The sequence below is a fragment of the Pelmatolapia mariae genome, linkage group LG2, assembly GCF_036321145.2.
Source record: "Pelmatolapia mariae isolate MD_Pm_ZW linkage group LG2, Pm_UMD_F_2, whole genome shotgun sequence".
NCBI classification, from domain to species: Eukaryota; Metazoa; Chordata; class Actinopteri; order Cichliformes; family Cichlidae; genus Pelmatolapia; species Pelmatolapia mariae.
This window is the reverse complement of record NC_086228.1, coordinates 4,427,572-4,444,052: the sequence shown is the minus strand read 5'-3', so window position 1 is coordinate 4,444,052 and position 16,481 is coordinate 4,427,572. Positions and strand designations below refer to the sequence as shown.

Sequence of the window (16,481 nt, the reverse complement as noted above, 5' to 3'; positions counted from 1 at the left end):
TTACAACAAAATGTCACGTCTGAAAATCCCCTCAAATCAAATGTCATATTTAAAAATCAGATTTCTTCATAATAACTACTTGCAGTTTATTTTCCATCCTCTGTCAGAAGTCTGTTCTTTCGCCCAACAGTTTAAATAGCTCTTCCCTACTCCTGCCTTTATGGAAGCAGTAATTAATCCATATATGGACATACACAGCGAGCGCCACGCCTAAAACACCTCCTGGTTTTACGGACTTGTTGTGGCCCGTGTCCTCCTTTCCCCGCTTACTGGAAGTTCAGGAACTTGGTCACCGCCCAGCGCCCCCCTCCTCCTCCTTTTACCTCATCTATTGTTGGGCAATACGTTACTCCATCGAAATTCTCTTAACCGAAACTTTTCAGCTGACTTGCTGGAGCTCTTGTGATACTTTTCTGTACAGCCGTCGAGCGGAGGGAGGAAAACTTTGGTGTTTATCTTGAGTGAGCGGCGCAGTTAAACTAAGTCCGTGGGGCGAGGAAACGGGAGGAAAACTTTTGACGCAAGGAATTCCGTAATTCCCATTCCTCCATTTTGAACTTTTAAACTTCACTTTGTCTAGCGGACTGTTGTCGGTGAGTATATAACGAGTCTTTCTTACTTTATGTACAATGAATACTTAAACAAAATGAGTGGACTAGTTGTTTGGGCCGTCTGTTTAGGCGGTAAAGTTTGTCGCAGAAAGCAGGCTAACAGTTGTTTGTCGCTTAGCATTAGCTTTAGCTCATCGCTGTGTTTGGAGAGCTCCGTGTTACAGCAGGTAACCTGCATTACGCTAAGCTAAGCTGGCTTTAATGTTACCTGTAGCCTGCTGTTAATAAAGTATCGAAAATGACTTGGGTGGATCGTTATTGGGTGTTAAATGTGTACACGAGTATTTTCTGCCTGGTATATTCTCGTTTGACGCTTTTTGACGGGGTAAAACCGACATTTGTTTAGGTAGTTTTAGCAACAAGTGGAAGTTGAGCTAATGTTAGCACACCAGGTGTTTGACCCACCCTAGTGCTTCTCAGCAAGTGTTAACATGTTTCTGTTTTGTTACGGTATTTTTCCTGTTTGGATACATTATATACACTTATTAGTACCTAGATATGGCTTAGTTTGAGAGTTTTAACCCGTTAATATTATTTTTTTGCCCAAGTCGCGTACATAAACCCTCAATCTCAAACCTGCTAGACTGTTTCGATTTTATTTGCAGAGATTTGTAGATATCACTTTGCGACATGTACCACGCCCATACAGAGGAGTTGAACGCAGTTTCTCCCACCCTGGCCCAGATTAACGTTCGTCTCATGACTAGCATTTTAACATTGCTTTAAGTGGAAATGCGTCATGTTGTCTGGACAAACAGACGTCTTCCTCAAACAACCTTTACAGAAATTGTTGTTTTTGTTGTTGTTTTTTTTCAATACACTGCCCAACATCACTGCGTGTTAACTCATGGGTAGAAACTCTGTGTATATTGGAAAGAAGAAAAGTGGTTAATAATACAGTAGAACTGAAAATAGCTCTAATATATAACGATTCACTGTAAAATTAGAAAGCCATGGTTACCATGTTCCTCTCTTAATATTTTTGTACTTTTGTTGGTAATGTAGGCTAATAGCTAGTGTTGTAATTCCTCACATAATACAGCTGACCAACTTTTCAGTTGAAACCCCTCAGCCCTCGGGCCATACTGATTATCCCTACCCCTCCATGTTTGATAGCTAATCAATGGAGTCGCAGCCACTGCCTGAAAAGAGAAATTGAAATTGGGCCACTGTGTTGCTGTGCTCTGCCGTTGGCATTCATTCTGAAAGCAATGGAGCACTGCTGGCTCTAACAAGGACTTTAATAATTTCTTTAATGCACTGAGTTCTAGACACTAGTCTGATAACCTGACAGAAATCTTGATTTGTGAAGAGAAATTATAACTTTTTAAGTCATTCAGGGAAGCAAATATTGAGTTAATCAAAGGACAGAGATGTCCATTTTTTTTTTGTAGCCTACATTTTCTGCTTCAGAAGAATTAATTTGTCATTTGTTTTACTTTTTTTTTTTTTTTTTTTTTTTAAACAGTAAACTAGACATCATGACTAGCAACACCGCACCAAACATCAACTTTAAATGGGACCCGAAGAGCCTGGAGATCCGTACTCTGGCAGTGGAAAGGCTACTGGAGCCTCTGGTCACACAGGTAATACAACAAGTATTAATATTATTAAAAGGAGGCACCTTACGTATCTTGTTTCACAAAACAGCAAAGTGAAAAAATGTGATTTATTTCTGTGGTTCATTCTTGAACCATTTCACCATTTTAGAACTGTGGTATTTTGCCTTACTATGTCATATGTTGTTTGTTTTTTAGACTTATCACGATTTATTAACTGTAGGCAGGTATATAATATCCTAATGAATCTCTGCCATAGGTCACCACTTTGGTAAACACCAGCAATAAAGGCCCATCTAACAAGAGGAAGGGACGATCCAAGAAGGCCCATGTTTTGGCTGCATCAGTGGAGACTGCTACCGAGAACTTCCTTGAAAAAGGCGAAAAGATTGCAAAGGAAAGTCAGTTCCTCAAGGATGAGCTGACTGCTGCTGTGGAAGATGTCCGCAAGCAAGGTATATTGAAAATACGTATTGCAGCAGTGTGGCTTCATGCTTGTACAGAGTGCCTCTTAAGATAGGACGGATGAAAAATAAACCATAAGCTATGTATACATCATCTGCTCCAGCAAAAATCCTTGAAATAAGAATTTTGAGTCTGATAGATTTCTTTTAGAAATGGGTTTTTCAATGAGCCCATTAATAGACTTTCAGTTTAAGCATGCACATGGTTCAGATTCATTTCATGCTAGATGGTGTCATTCCCGTACCTTCTGTGGGGATCAAATTTAACCACTTTTCCCAGAGAACCCTGTGTGTTCTCTTAGCGCAGTGTTAGGATACTCCCCAGTTATCTGAACTTGAGAATCAACCTCACCATATTCAGTGTTGTATTTTCTGTGCTACCTCCCATTTCTTGCCCTTTGTTTTTGTTATAGAAGGATACAAAGATGTGGTTATATTATAGAGGTTTGCATAACATCAAATAAGTATTATTTTACTTGTGTTTCTTAATGTTCAAAACTTATTTTTGGGTAGTGTCTGGGGTATTCTTGGCTTTTAAAAATCCTTACCGAGCAGTCTACTATAAACTATGTAGTACTCACACGAAGAACTAAATTCCAATTTAAATCTTGTGTTGGCCAGAAATCATAAAATGTATACAAATTAGGGTGTAACATGTAATTGCACGTTCTGTACTGATTGCCAAATATCAACAGTTGTAAAAAAAAAAAAAAAAAAGGTTTTGTTTTGTATGATAGAAAATTTAGAGAATTTATGTTATGGTTAGCATCAAAAAGATTGATGCCGATTTACAGTTTTATTATATTTCTTCTAACATTGGAGTGATATCACACACATTATCTGGGCCCTAGATTATTGCGCTCATCTCTGCGGAACTGGGGTTTTATGATTAGCACAGTGGGTTGAGGAAGGTTTCTGTACCCTTTAACAGCCCACTGTTAGAACCGAGACAGGGCACAAGTTTGCACCTACACCTGGATCTGCGTACAAGTCTGTAAGGTTTATTTGTACCCAAAGTTGGCGGTATTCAAGATTTTTCCTGGCTCAGAATAGGTCTTTGGATTTGACTCTGTATACAAGTCTGATTGATTCACATAGCCAAAGAGTCTGTGTTAGCAGCCTTAACAGAGGTCGATACACTTCCTGTGGTTTGGACTGTTTTGATAAACAAAATGCATTTTAGCTTGGAAAAACTTCAAAATCACAGCCCTGATCATTTTCCTTTTATCTAAGGCCAAAAAGTTTCTGGGGGTGGTTTTCTTTTAGAATAAACCCTGATATTGCAGATAACGTCAAAAGTGATCCGAGGAGGCTTGTGTTGGTGGAGAGATGTCTGTTATTCTGTGTAATTAGTCATCTTACTGGGGTGATTAGTGGTATACAAACTCATGTGGCAGAAGTGACACATGAGCTGTGCACTGTTGTTCCTGCTTTTTAATCAGAATGCTTCCCTTTTTAGTTGTTGCCACGGAGACCAGAGAAGGAAAAAAGTTTGCAGATGTCACCAGTGATGTCAAATTTATTTAAATGGCTATATCCACCTGCCTGGTGGGAGGCCTCCCACGCACAGTCCATTTCAAATTCAATTTCATGACTTCCACAAGTCTCAAGACAGGAATCCACCATAAAAATCACCAGCCAATGCAATTACAATTTGTCTTGCGATAGCAGGTTCCATCATCTTAACAACCACACAGCAAGTCTCATTGACTCTCTCTTTTTCCGTATATCATATCCGTCTTTTGACACGCTAGGAGACCATTGAGACCAGGGAGCTATGACTGGAGGGTGGCTGTTATCACCTTCTGAAGTGACATCTTTGTAGCTCTGTCCTTTTTTTTCCCCCTCCGCCCCCCCTCCCCCCGATGCCCAGTGAGTTAGATGTCCCCTGCTCAAGCTCAACTCTGAGTAGTTGGGAGGTAGAAGACATGTTGCTAGATAGCCTGTGCTGTGCTCAGTGCCCAGGAATGTTACTGTAGTTGTGGTAAGCTGTCACTGGGCTGGAATTCAGTGACTGTTGTTAGCTGGTGCCTAGGCCTGGCTGTCAGCTATGCCATGCTGCTCAGTGGAGCGTGCCTAGACTGATAATATAGCCATTGAGTAGAGTAAAACCACCCTGGATTCAGAAAGCATTTTCTACCCAGCTGTGGATTACCAGCTGTTTAAAAGGATAAACAAAGAAATCACTGACATAATAATAAATAAAAACTCTGTATATATTGCATGTTCAAGTGGTTGTTGCAGCAAGTATGCCCTCCTCTCCGTTTTAAAGACTTTTTGTTTACTCAGTCCTTTCTGTCTGCTCTTGTCCTTGTTCCCTCTCTGTTGCCCTTCCCTCTCAGTGTCTTTGTTGTCCTGCTGTTTTGGAGCCTTACTGTGTGATATACATTTTAATCATTTCATCATGCACTTGGTGGGCCGCAGGTGAGCATTAGACAGATGGAAGTTTATTAAAGGAGCACTGATCACTATCTGCCCCCTGAAAATGGCCTTATTGATTTTGTTCACAGGGGGGAGTAACAGCCTAAGGGTAGCAGACTGTGTTTGAGGTTGGTGTTGTCGATCATTTGCACAAACTGCTTTCGCTCTTTCAGACTAAAATGGGCAGAATCTGCGTGAGTGGTGTTTTTTTTCCTTTTGTGGTGCAACTTTTAGTTAAGTAAACAATGCTTCACTGAAGTAGAGAAAAAGTCCAAATGTGCATTTTAAAAATACCTTCTTTACTGTAAAGTTACAAGAGAAATGGTTGATTTTGTTAAATTTAATTTAAAAAAAAAGTTATTATTGGTAGCAAGTAGTGTCTTAGTAAATGTCCCAGGCAACATTTACATCTTTGTGTTAATCTGAGGTTTCAATAATTTCTTTATAACTCAATTTTCTTAGGTATTTGTAATATTGCTCTATTTTAGATCTGCAGGGATTATTTAATGAATCTGTTGGACTGTTGGTGGTCTATTGGAGACTGAGTTATTGTAACTGTAGTTTTGTTTTGAAGCCAGTTGATGATATGACAGTTGCTGCTGATGTGGTGCTGATAAAGCCACAGCCACTTCTGGCTCACAGATGGTCACAGCAGTGTTGTCCGTTGAGATACACGCGCCTTTGAATGACTGAAGCTTTCTACACTTGCCACATACAGTAAAAAATGTATCATTTCTGGGAGGAAGTCTATTTGCTTGTCTGTTTGACATTGTAGTGCTTATATAAACTTTAAAACTGGTTTTCTGAACAAACCACAAAGCAGTATTTTGGTAGCATGGATCTAGTGTGAACACAGCAGCCAAGCTGCTTTGCTTCCGACGCTCTATCTTCCTTTACAAGCTAGAAGGGACACGTTGGATCCCAAAGTGTTAAATCCGTCCATTTCTGCTTATTTGTTTGTCTTAATTTCTTTGAACAGTGAAATTATAGAAGACGGTGAGTAAAATTAGTCATTTTAACTGCCTTTATGTTTCTGGCAAAATGGAAATTTAACATGAAATTTTGACAGAGTTTGGGGGAAGACGCCTTTTTAATTATTTTTTTTCTTGGTTTATTCATTAGGTTTAATTCAAGCAGGATTTGTCCCATATTTTTTTTTTTTTTTTTTTTTAGTTAAACATTAATCACTTGTATAGTAAAATGTGTGACAGTGTAATAATGGCCTTTTATTTACATTTTGTATAAATAATTTGAAAGCTTCCATGCAATAACGTACACCACAGTATAGATACTGTCCAGAACTAGTCAGTCAGTTCCAGCATGCATCAGGCAAGCTAGGAAAATGGCTTCTGTGTTAGCACTTATTTATTTAACTGTCACCCCAAAAATAGAGCTGCTATCTAAATAATCGGGTTGAGATATGTGAAGTGTTTGGCAAGATGCTAATAACTGAAGGCAAACATTAACAGCTAAATTAATTCTCATTCATCTTTATTCCACATCACACTGGCCAAAGAAAATTATTCATTCTGCTTGTCATATCTCCTCTCCAGTTTCTATAAAGCTGTACCACATGCTAGAAAAGTAGACACAACAGGTTCTTTTTGTTTGTTTTTTTATTTTTGCTTTTTGTGGCTGCGCATTTCTGGGACAACGATAGTGGTTTTACGGTCTTTCTCAGAGTTTGAGGTTAAATGTGTCTCCACTGATGTAAACTACTGATTTCCTGCTTTGTTCATGACTACAGAATCTATTTATGTGCCCAGTCAACTGTGCAGGCCCATCCAATGTAGAACAAAGCATGGTGCTGGACAGAGCAGACACCGAGCCTTTTGTTGTGGTTTTGACCTCTTTGTGTGTGTGTGTGTGTGTGTGTGTGTGTGTGTGTGTCCTTGTGTGCTTGTGCTTATCCATGTATAACCAGAAACACTGACAAATGCCTATATCTCAGATGAAGATTTGAAAAACAAAATGTGTTCAGTCATTGGTCACTCCTTGTAGGCAACTACTACTATTAATGATTGTATTTTTACTTTTCTTTTTTTGTCTTTTAATGAACAACAAAAAAGTGATTCATCGCACTGAAAAGCATTTTATGCAGATTTTGTGATACATGGCTTGCTGTGTATGAATGTGTGTCTCATATCTCTAAATCACTGCCTTCGTGAGGCATGTGCCAGGTAGGGCTGGGCAAGTAATCAGATTTTCATCTCGGTTGTCATATGGGCTTCCGGCATTTTATGAAAACAAAATAATTGGTATACAGTGGTTATTCTTCTGCTTTCATTTTTGCTATGCTGTCCTTGTTTTAAACACAGTGGTGCACTTTTCCCCCTTCCTAAAAGGTTCAGCTCATCTGCTGACTAAAGGAGAACCTTCGGTCAACAGTATCCATTTAGAGGAAGCAGAACTCGGGACATTTATGTAGTTCAATCCTTGGAAGGATTATCAGTTGTCTACAGCTGTCTTTTCTCTGGATTGCTCAGGGTCTCTCACCTGGTCTGCTTGCAGTAGCAGATGACAGTTGGCTGTTGGCTTCGTCTCTCTGTCATTCACCGTATGGTTGTTGTGCAAGTCTCACGGGGCTCACTAGTCTGCTGCTGTCTGTGGCTCCCTTTGCACCCTTCTGCACCTGCAGACATCCTGCAGTGAATACAGGCCGGTAGAGACTTGGCAGTTGCCCATGCGAGACAGACTTTATAATCACTAGTCAGGGCCTAACTCCTCACTGGATGAGCTGCCGTTGTCCATTTCGGTTTTTTAAAAATATTTTTGTCTTATAACTTTACAATTCTCAATAGAATTATATTTAAAAGTATCTACATTTTAAGCACAAATAAAAAATAAATAAATAAAATAAAATATTGTCCCAAATAATACTCATTATTTTTCCCATAATAAATGTGATATCCATGTTAACAGCTCAGTAGCATGTTTTCTTTTATTTATTTATTTTTCTTTTTGTTACTGTGAAAGATGGGAAAACTCTTTCCCAGTCACAGATGCCTGGGGGTTCAGAAAGAAAAGGTCATAATGGTTTAAAATGCTAGCTTTTGGACAAATGCTTGTAAAAATGTTTTGAACAGGTTTTCATGTAAGGTTTCCGTTTAAATCTTGGATTTGGAGCTGATGATTTTTTTTTTTTTTTTTTTTATTTATTTATTTATTTATTTTTTTGCTTTGTTTCTCTACCTGAAGGTGAGTCAATGCGTCAGGCCTCTGGAGAATTTGCAGAAGACCCCTGTTCATCTATGAAGAGAGGCAATATGGTTCGTGCAGCCAGGGCCCTCCTGTCAGCAGTTACGCACTTGTTGGTGCTGGCAGACATGTCTGATGTCTACAAACTTCTCGTGCAACTTAAACTGGTGAGATGTTGAATTCTCATGCATAATATACATTGATAATTCTAATTAAAGTGTCACTAACAATGAAGTGAATGCAGAGTTGATAGAATCAGTTTGAATTAATATTTCTATTTGTCAGTAATTGCCTCAACCTCTTCATTCAAGTGCAAATTGAAATCTTGCGTTCTCTCAAACTTTTGGGAACAGCTTGATGTCTTAATTGATCAATCCTAACTCATACTTGGATTTTAAAAGCAAGACATTAGACAAGACATTACTAATCTAACACTTAATGTTGTGCAAACTGCTAATTCAGTCAAGTACTGCTATGTTTCAATTACTGTCTTCAGTATTGCAGCAACTCTTTCTATCTGTGTGGCTCAGGTGGAGGACAGTCTGGCCAAAGTGCGCAACGCAGGTACAGAACAGGATTTGGGAATCCAATACAAGGCCTTGAAACCAGAAGTGGACAAGCTGAATGCCATGGCTGCCAAGAGACAGCAGGTAATTGAAAAAAGTGATAGACAGGAGCAGAGTTACAGAATCTGTATTATAGCTTGAACAGGGTTGGAAATTTTTGAGTGACTTCAGTACTTGTAACCAAAAACGTGCTCCAAACAGCACAGTGACAAGTGACTATAAAAGTCTTGAGTGAGAAAGAAACATGTCCCAAAATTTACATTAAAATCAACCTTCTAATTGGTGTACAAGTATCAGAGTGATTTGTTTTTAAAATGATTATAGCAGGGCTATATAGCTATATATATGATTTAAAAAAAAAAAAAAAGAAAAAAAAAAAGAGCCTGTTATAATCAGATACTAGCTTGTCCCCAAAATCAAAAATTTAGATTTTAGCATCAATAAAATAATGCTAAAATCTACACAAATATTGTACACTCCCAAATCATTCATCCATCAATTTTATTCCACTTATTCAGTTCAGGGTCACTGGAGTCTATTCCAGCTGTCATATGGCTGTGAATATAATATAAAAGTGAAACCTTGTTTGCAATTGAAAATGAAGGTCAAACAGACCAAAATGTCAATTGCCCTCTGACTCCGGGACATTTATTATCTTAAGCTACTTGGCACATCATACTATAACATTTTTTTTAATGGTGTAATGTGTTGAAACTTGTTTTTGGACATTTATGTGACTTTGCTGATGGAGATGGAGGAGAGGAAGTGGGTTGTGACCTTTTGCCAATGTCCCAGCGTGCTGGAATTTGAATAGTGGACTCACTGCTTTGGGAATTGGTGACCAGTAGTATGTTCCCCTTCTTGGCCATCGAGTCATCTAACTGATAATAGTTTTGAGAGAAAATTACTTTTTTAACTACAACATTTGGGTGTGGATGGAAAATGTTTAACAAAAGTGAAATCAGGAACTAATAGGGCTTAATTGCAAACGAATAGTAGAGATAAAAGCCTTGGGAGTAGTCCAGTTGGAGCTGAAGTAGTTAGTGTATGTATGCAAGTTTTTTTTTTTTTTTGTTTTTTTTGTAAATGTATAATAAATCTACAATGGGGTAGTGATCACTATCTCCTCTCCTCCTCCTGTGAATCTGTAATTAGAGTACAATGCTATGGTCTGAATAGTGATGTATTAAATCGCAAAGGCACATTATATTGACCTGATTATGACTGTATTTCCGCAAGGGACGGAAAAAAATCTGGGTCATCTACAATAAACTGCTACACTTGGTGTCTTTGTAACGGCATGACAAGTCCATTTTGAATATAAAATATATTACCACACTACCTCCCGTAGCTGTTCCTCCTCAAAGTTTAACATTTTTATCATTTTTGTTCTTTCTGGTCTTTTTTTAAATTTAATTCTTCTTATTTCTAGGAACTAAAGGACGTTCAGCACAAGGACCAAATGGCTGCTGCCCGTGGGGTGCTACAGAGGAACATCCCATTGCTGTACACAGCATCCCGTGCCTGCCTGCAGCATCCTGACGTGGCAGCATACAAGGCCAACCGTGACCTGATCTACAAGCAGCTGCAGTCTGCAGTGTCCGGCATCTCCAATGCTGCCCAGGCCACTCCCACCGGAGATTCAGCACTCAGTCAGTCAGGAGGGGGTGGAGAGCTTGCCGATGCCCTCAACAATTTTGATGTAAGTCAAATGAGTGGCTTACAAGTCACAACCTGACTTGTCACACTTCCAGGTATCTGCTTAATCTAGAAAAACATGACATTTAAAATGACATTTTTCCTAAGTCTAACAACAAAGGCTTGACTAGGATGAAACATTAGACTTTGGTCAGAATGCTAGTATATAGAACTAACCAAACTGACTCATGAAATGACCAAAACCCCCCAAAGTTAGTGAGGTACATAGACAAACTTGGGACATGGCTTTAAGGCACATGCTTGACTCACTACTACTCCATTCTTTGAAGGACATAGATTAGTCCGTCTTTATGAACACATCATAAGGCGGGGGAGGGAGAGGGGGTGGAGATATAGCCTCAAAGCTGTATCACAACATTCAATGAAAATTTGCTATATTTCTGACGATATAGGACACAGATAATTAAATAAATAAAATAAATCGGTTATTGCAGTTTGCAGGCATCAACATGTAGAGCAAACAAAATAAAGGTCATCTTCTGTCCTTTTCCAATGAGCTACTGTCACTGATGACACACTGCCTAATCTGAAGTGTGTCTTTATTGAAACAAGTTGCCAACAGCAACATTACAGTGCAGAGGTAGTGACACAGCATCAGTCAAATTTAACCACGAAAGCAGCCCAGTTAGTTTAAGTAAAAGTATAACTGCCTTATGCTTTAAAAATGACTAAAGTAACTTGAGTCTTAGAGCTTCACATTATTGTCACATAAAATAAAATTTAAAATGGAAAAGTTTTTTTTTTTAAATTTATTTATTTTTTTACCTGTGAGGATGTGTGTTGGGTCAGGTATTTAAAAAAAAAAATGTATTGCTTAAGAAAAATGAACTTGAAAGGTATATGAAACGTGTGATAATGTACTCATAATATTTATATGAAACAACATCAGGATAACAGCTGGAAAACACAGAAAGCTAATCAACTTAATGCTGCCTGGGGTGACAAATGCAGAGATGATTAACCTGATTTCTTTTCCATTGTCACTTATTCTGTCACACTTGAAAAGTAACTTATTGTTTACAAGAGATTTTTCATGTTAAGATAAAGTCCAAAGACATTCAACAAATCCACGAGACAAATTAAGCTCCACAGAAGTACAGGTTTCTGTTGTGTCCTCTCTTTTGCTCAATGAATTATTCATCTTGTATTGGTTATTAAGTCATTTCGCAAGTAGCAGTGTCTTGATGTGTTGCTCATACTGAGACACTGTGTATTCGTGTGATTGATGCAATTCGCATGCTCATGTTTTATTAGCCAGTGGCTGTATGATGCATTGTTTAATTACTCATAGTTATTGCAGACCATGGTATTTCTGCTGGTTGACATGGGAGGTTTGGGAGGTTCTTGCACAGTTATTCCCGGCCTAGAATGTGACCTGTGGGAAGGGTGACTGCGCATAAGCAAGATCTGCATGCAAAGGTAATGAGTCTGTGTTGCCATTAGTAAAAGAAAGCAGTGCTTCTTCCTCAGTAAATGAAACTCGAGTTAACTGAATTTGCTAAACAAAATTCGCTTTCTAAAAATTATTTGGTAATGGCCAAAGCACCTATCTCTCTGAAATTAGTAGTCAATTTGACAGTTAAAGATTTGTACCAACAAAAATGGACATCTTTGGTTAAACAACCTTTATTTATTTATTTTTTTTTAAATGTATAACACCAGTTAATTGTTGTTTCTGAGATCTTATGCCATGCGCCAGGCTGGAGTGCCCCCCTTGTGCACTTTCTCTCAGGGGAGATGCAAACGAGGAACCTGAAAGACAGCCATGTGAAACCAGCATGTTTCAGTACTTTGATATAGAAAATGAATGGCTTTATGTAGGGTGTAATCTGGTGTGGTTGTTAGTGGAGAAATGTGAACCCACACTAACATGCGGGAAAAGAAGGCTCCTGCTGTTTGCGCTGCTAATGTCAACCACACTCGGCAGGCTAATAATCAGGTTTTTATTTATTTATTTATTTTGTGCGTGTGTGCAATCTTATGTGTGATGTGATACATTTTGTATTTTTATTAGTGAAGAATTGGTTTCAGAAGGTCCTCAAGTGGTTTTGTTACAGTTTTTTTTTTTAGTCTTTTTGCTGTTTATTTATTTTGTTTTGGGTCCTATAACTAGCAAAGTGGTCACAGGCAGTTGCTAACACTGCTAGGTAACCCTCTAATGTATTTACTTCACCCTCATATGTCAGCACTACCCTTCACTCCTGTTGAAGGGTAGTTGTTTGAAATACTCACCTGAAAGTTGAGAGAAGTAACTCAGGATCTACTCACTTGGTTGTTAATGCTTATTTTGCCTGCCATGACTGTAGGCTGCCGAAATTCAGCGGCATACTATTCCCTGATTTCTATATTGCTGCTAGTGTCTTGATGTATTAGATGACCCCTGGACAAAACCATCAAAGGCTTTCAAATTTTGTCATGGTTAGGGTGCCTGATAATTCCAATGTCTAAAGGATTTGTTGCTTTTCTTTTGTGGAGGTGGTGGACTCAATAAGCCAAAAGGCAAGACGCTCTCCGTTTGATTCGGTACCCGCTAGAATGGGGGGAAAAAAACAAAACACTTGAATAAAACTATACTTAAGGTAGTACATGTGTTACGTAAGACCATCTTCTTTGAGCGTCCTTCATCAACTAAGCATTACTTCCCAAAGTAGTCCCACTTGGGAGTATAAAACAATGCCGTTTGTGCATTGAACAAATGTGTATTTTTAGGGCAAGGGTAGGCTGATGGCTGAAAGAAAAGAAAGTTTGATGATATCATAGTTGGCTTGCGTCAAGCCCTTTTTTTGTGTTTAAAATATTTTTTTTTCACTCTGGAATAAAAAGATCATTAGTATGAAAGCTTTTCTGCCTAACGGCATCATTTCTGAGTGATTAATCAATATTGATCAGGTGACAAAACAGGCCCTTGGATCTGTTGCATCAGTGATTATTTTACAGGTAATTACACACACTCTAAATAAACTAGAATGCAGGCCTTTTCCAGAATACCTAGTTGTGGTGCCCACTTTCAAGTGCAAGGCAAAATTAGCAAATGAGTCAACCCCCGCCATCTCTCTCCCTCTCTCTCTTTTTTTCCTCCTCCATGTCTCTCTCGTGTGCCTGTTGCCATGGTGATATGACACGCAAGCAGAGGAGGTCAGATGAGACATAACGGAGGGGGGCTGGAGGTGGCAGTGATAGAGGGCGGGCTGCCTAATAAACCACAATTGTAACAGCTGAATTGTTGAATATTTTTCAGCAATAGGGCATCTGCAGCAGTATTGCAGAGTTCATTTCTCCCCGAGGAAGTTGGCTGTCTTAGACTGCCACAAATGTCGTATTGATACCTTAACCCTCCGCAGTCATCACCAGCAGCCTTTCTCAGCAGATTTACCCATGTGAAGTGAGACGTTTAAGTTGGCTCCCTTGTCCTACAGATATATAGAAAAAAGTGTGGGTTGCCAGAGCGCCTCTTAGACTGAGATGAGAGATAACGGCTACCCAGCTAACACTTGAAAGAAAAGACAAAGGTATACAGTTGCATGGAAAAGTTTGGACACCCCTGAAGAATATCTGATTTCATTAAAAAGAAAATGTATATTTTTTTTGGTTTGTCTTTTTTGCGCTGGAAGTATCGATGATGTTAGTTTACTTCTTGAGTTCAGTCCTTCATCAATATTTACAATGTTAATATTGTAAACCTTCTTGACTTTAGTTGAGAGGCAAGTGACATTGTTGAGCGCAGCAGTGTTTCAAAAGTTGAACTATTTATAACAAAGAACGCTGTGAGCACAGTGAGGAGGGGAAAAAGAAATCGCTATGCTGACAGCCCTTTTGCGCCAAGGACTTTGTAAGCGCTGACGTTCATTGGACTTGTATAGAGAATATATACTGAGAAGGCAAAAAATACAGCCTGTGGAAATGGGTCTATAGGCACATATCACAGGAGTGTTTTTTTTTTTTTTTTTTTTTTCTTCTTTGTCAAGGAACTTTCTTTGCCACACCCTTTTCTGAGATATTTTTAGGCAAACATGGCACATGCCTAAAACAGTGGGTAACTTTTTTCAACTGCTGTTGGATTAAAAAATTTGAAACCTTACTTCGACATAATCAAGCTTAAATTAAGAAAAACGAGCAGTGCCCAAACAAAATTAACTGGAGGAGCCCTGTCTTCTTTAATTTATCTCAGGTTAAAAAACATCAAATAGGCATTTATTTAATACAATTTTTAAGATCATATATATGACATGGTGGGGAAAAAAAAGTAACTGCAAAAAATAATTGTCATCTTTGTCCAAAGACAAAGCATTTCAACTATGATGAAAGCGATTTCTTCCAGGATGACTATGCTCCCTTTAGTAACGCACAAATGGTTGCTGCATGGTTTGAACTTGAAAGGAGAAACGATACTCACAAGGCACCTTGCAGCTGTTCTCAACCTTACTAAGAAAACTGTTGGTTTAAGTCGTCACCATATGTTCAGGCTCATCTGCTATGTGAAGTGAATCTTGCCGTTAAACTTGCTATTTTGATGCTACTGCGTTCAGTTCTTTAGCTGATAAATTAATGGGGTTCTCCATCACGAACTCTCTCTCTCTGTTACTGTTTTTATTACACTAGAAACAACATTTAGGTTACATTTTGTAACTTGGTTTCCCCATGAAGTACCTGCAAAAGCTATATCCTACCCAGGGTTAAACTGTATCAGTGGAGGTGCAGGCTCAGCCTGGTTTAAATGCCTTAAATTACACAATTTGAACCATTTTCCTTGCCAGTGCCAACTTATTTTCTGAAATTCTTTATCCATAAATTATGTTTTTTTTAATAAGCCATTTTATTTTTCTGTGTGGGAACCTAATGGCTTTTTAGCAGAGTGTGTTAACTATGTGAATTGTTGCCTTTAAAAAGTGTTAACTTGGAGGAAGTTCTAATTAACTTTTCTGAGAATTTATTTTCTTCATTTGTGGTAGGACCATTTTAAACCAGTGCATGTTGCTTTGGAGAGAGAGAGAATGTATATTAGACTTTATCATTATTACCTGCTGAACTTGAAGCAGTGTATTTATATTGACAGTGTATTTAAATTGGTGTGTTTATGTTTTACAATTTCTGAAGTTTAATACAGGGTTTTGTCTTTTGTGGCTTTAACGTTACCTTTGATACTGCTTCCCTTCCAGCACAACAAAAATAAACCATCTTTGAGTTTGAGAGATGATGCAGGAGGGTGGACTGTCAGTGAAGAAACCCCCCCCCAAAAAAAAAAAAGTTAGCCATGCTTTCATGGACTACAGACCATTTTACAAATAACCGCCCGTTGCCAAAATCTTGCCAGTCTCATTACAATTTCTGGATACACTCAGATAACAACAGTTCCAGACAAGCTCTATAAAAAGCCTCAGTCACACCAGGCCTCTTATTGTATTACTGCTGGAAACTGCTCTGTTTTCAGTTTACATTAATTTATTTCAGCATCTTATAGAGTGGGTCATGATGAAGAGATTTGAATTTTGCTCAGTGAGTATATGCAGCTTTGTATATACTCGCTGGTTTGTATTTGTTCAATTGGAGATTGCATCCTTCTTTACCCCAAGGTTTAGTACTTTAATTATTTGACCAGTTTCCTTTTTTAAACTGTAAAAACCTTAACAGGGACCACTGAAGTGGACTTGTGTCAGGTGTAAATCAAAAATCACTCAACAGGCTTCAGTCAGATATAAGCAGCATAACATAAAAATATTATTAGCTCATAATGTTCTGCAAAAACATTTGTGGCCGTTATTCAAGCCATAAGGTCGGGATAGAATTTGGTGTTGTGGGAATACTGGCGTAAATTGGTGTAGATATAGGAATTTAATCACTACACATATTCCATGAACTTTATCTTTACTGGTTGGACACATCTGTTTTATTCTTTGCCATGTGGAAAGCACTTTGTAACACTGCCGTTGAAAGGCGCTAAAAAAG

General features: G+C 38.4%; 1 protein-coding gene across 1 annotated transcript in view; it reads left to right on the top strand.

Moving 5' to 3' along the window:
- The first annotated feature begins 284 nt into the window (after nucleotides 1-284).
- The window catches only part of ctnna1 (catenin (cadherin-associated protein), alpha 1), a 71,739-nt gene continuing 55,542 nt past the window's right edge, over nucleotides 285-16,481 (top strand). The window contains exons 1-6 of the mRNA XM_063490825.1: nucleotides 285-593; nucleotides 2,080-2,197; nucleotides 2,430-2,625; nucleotides 8,254-8,420; nucleotides 8,784-8,903; nucleotides 10,252-10,521. Coding sequence (XP_063346895.1) covers nucleotides 2,093-2,197; nucleotides 2,430-2,625; nucleotides 8,254-8,420; nucleotides 8,784-8,903; nucleotides 10,252-10,521 — 858 coding nt within the window. The 5' untranslated portion in view covers nucleotides 285-593; nucleotides 2,080-2,092. The remainder of the gene's footprint in view (nucleotides 594-2,079; nucleotides 2,198-2,429; nucleotides 2,626-8,253; nucleotides 8,421-8,783; nucleotides 8,904-10,251; nucleotides 10,522-16,481) is intronic.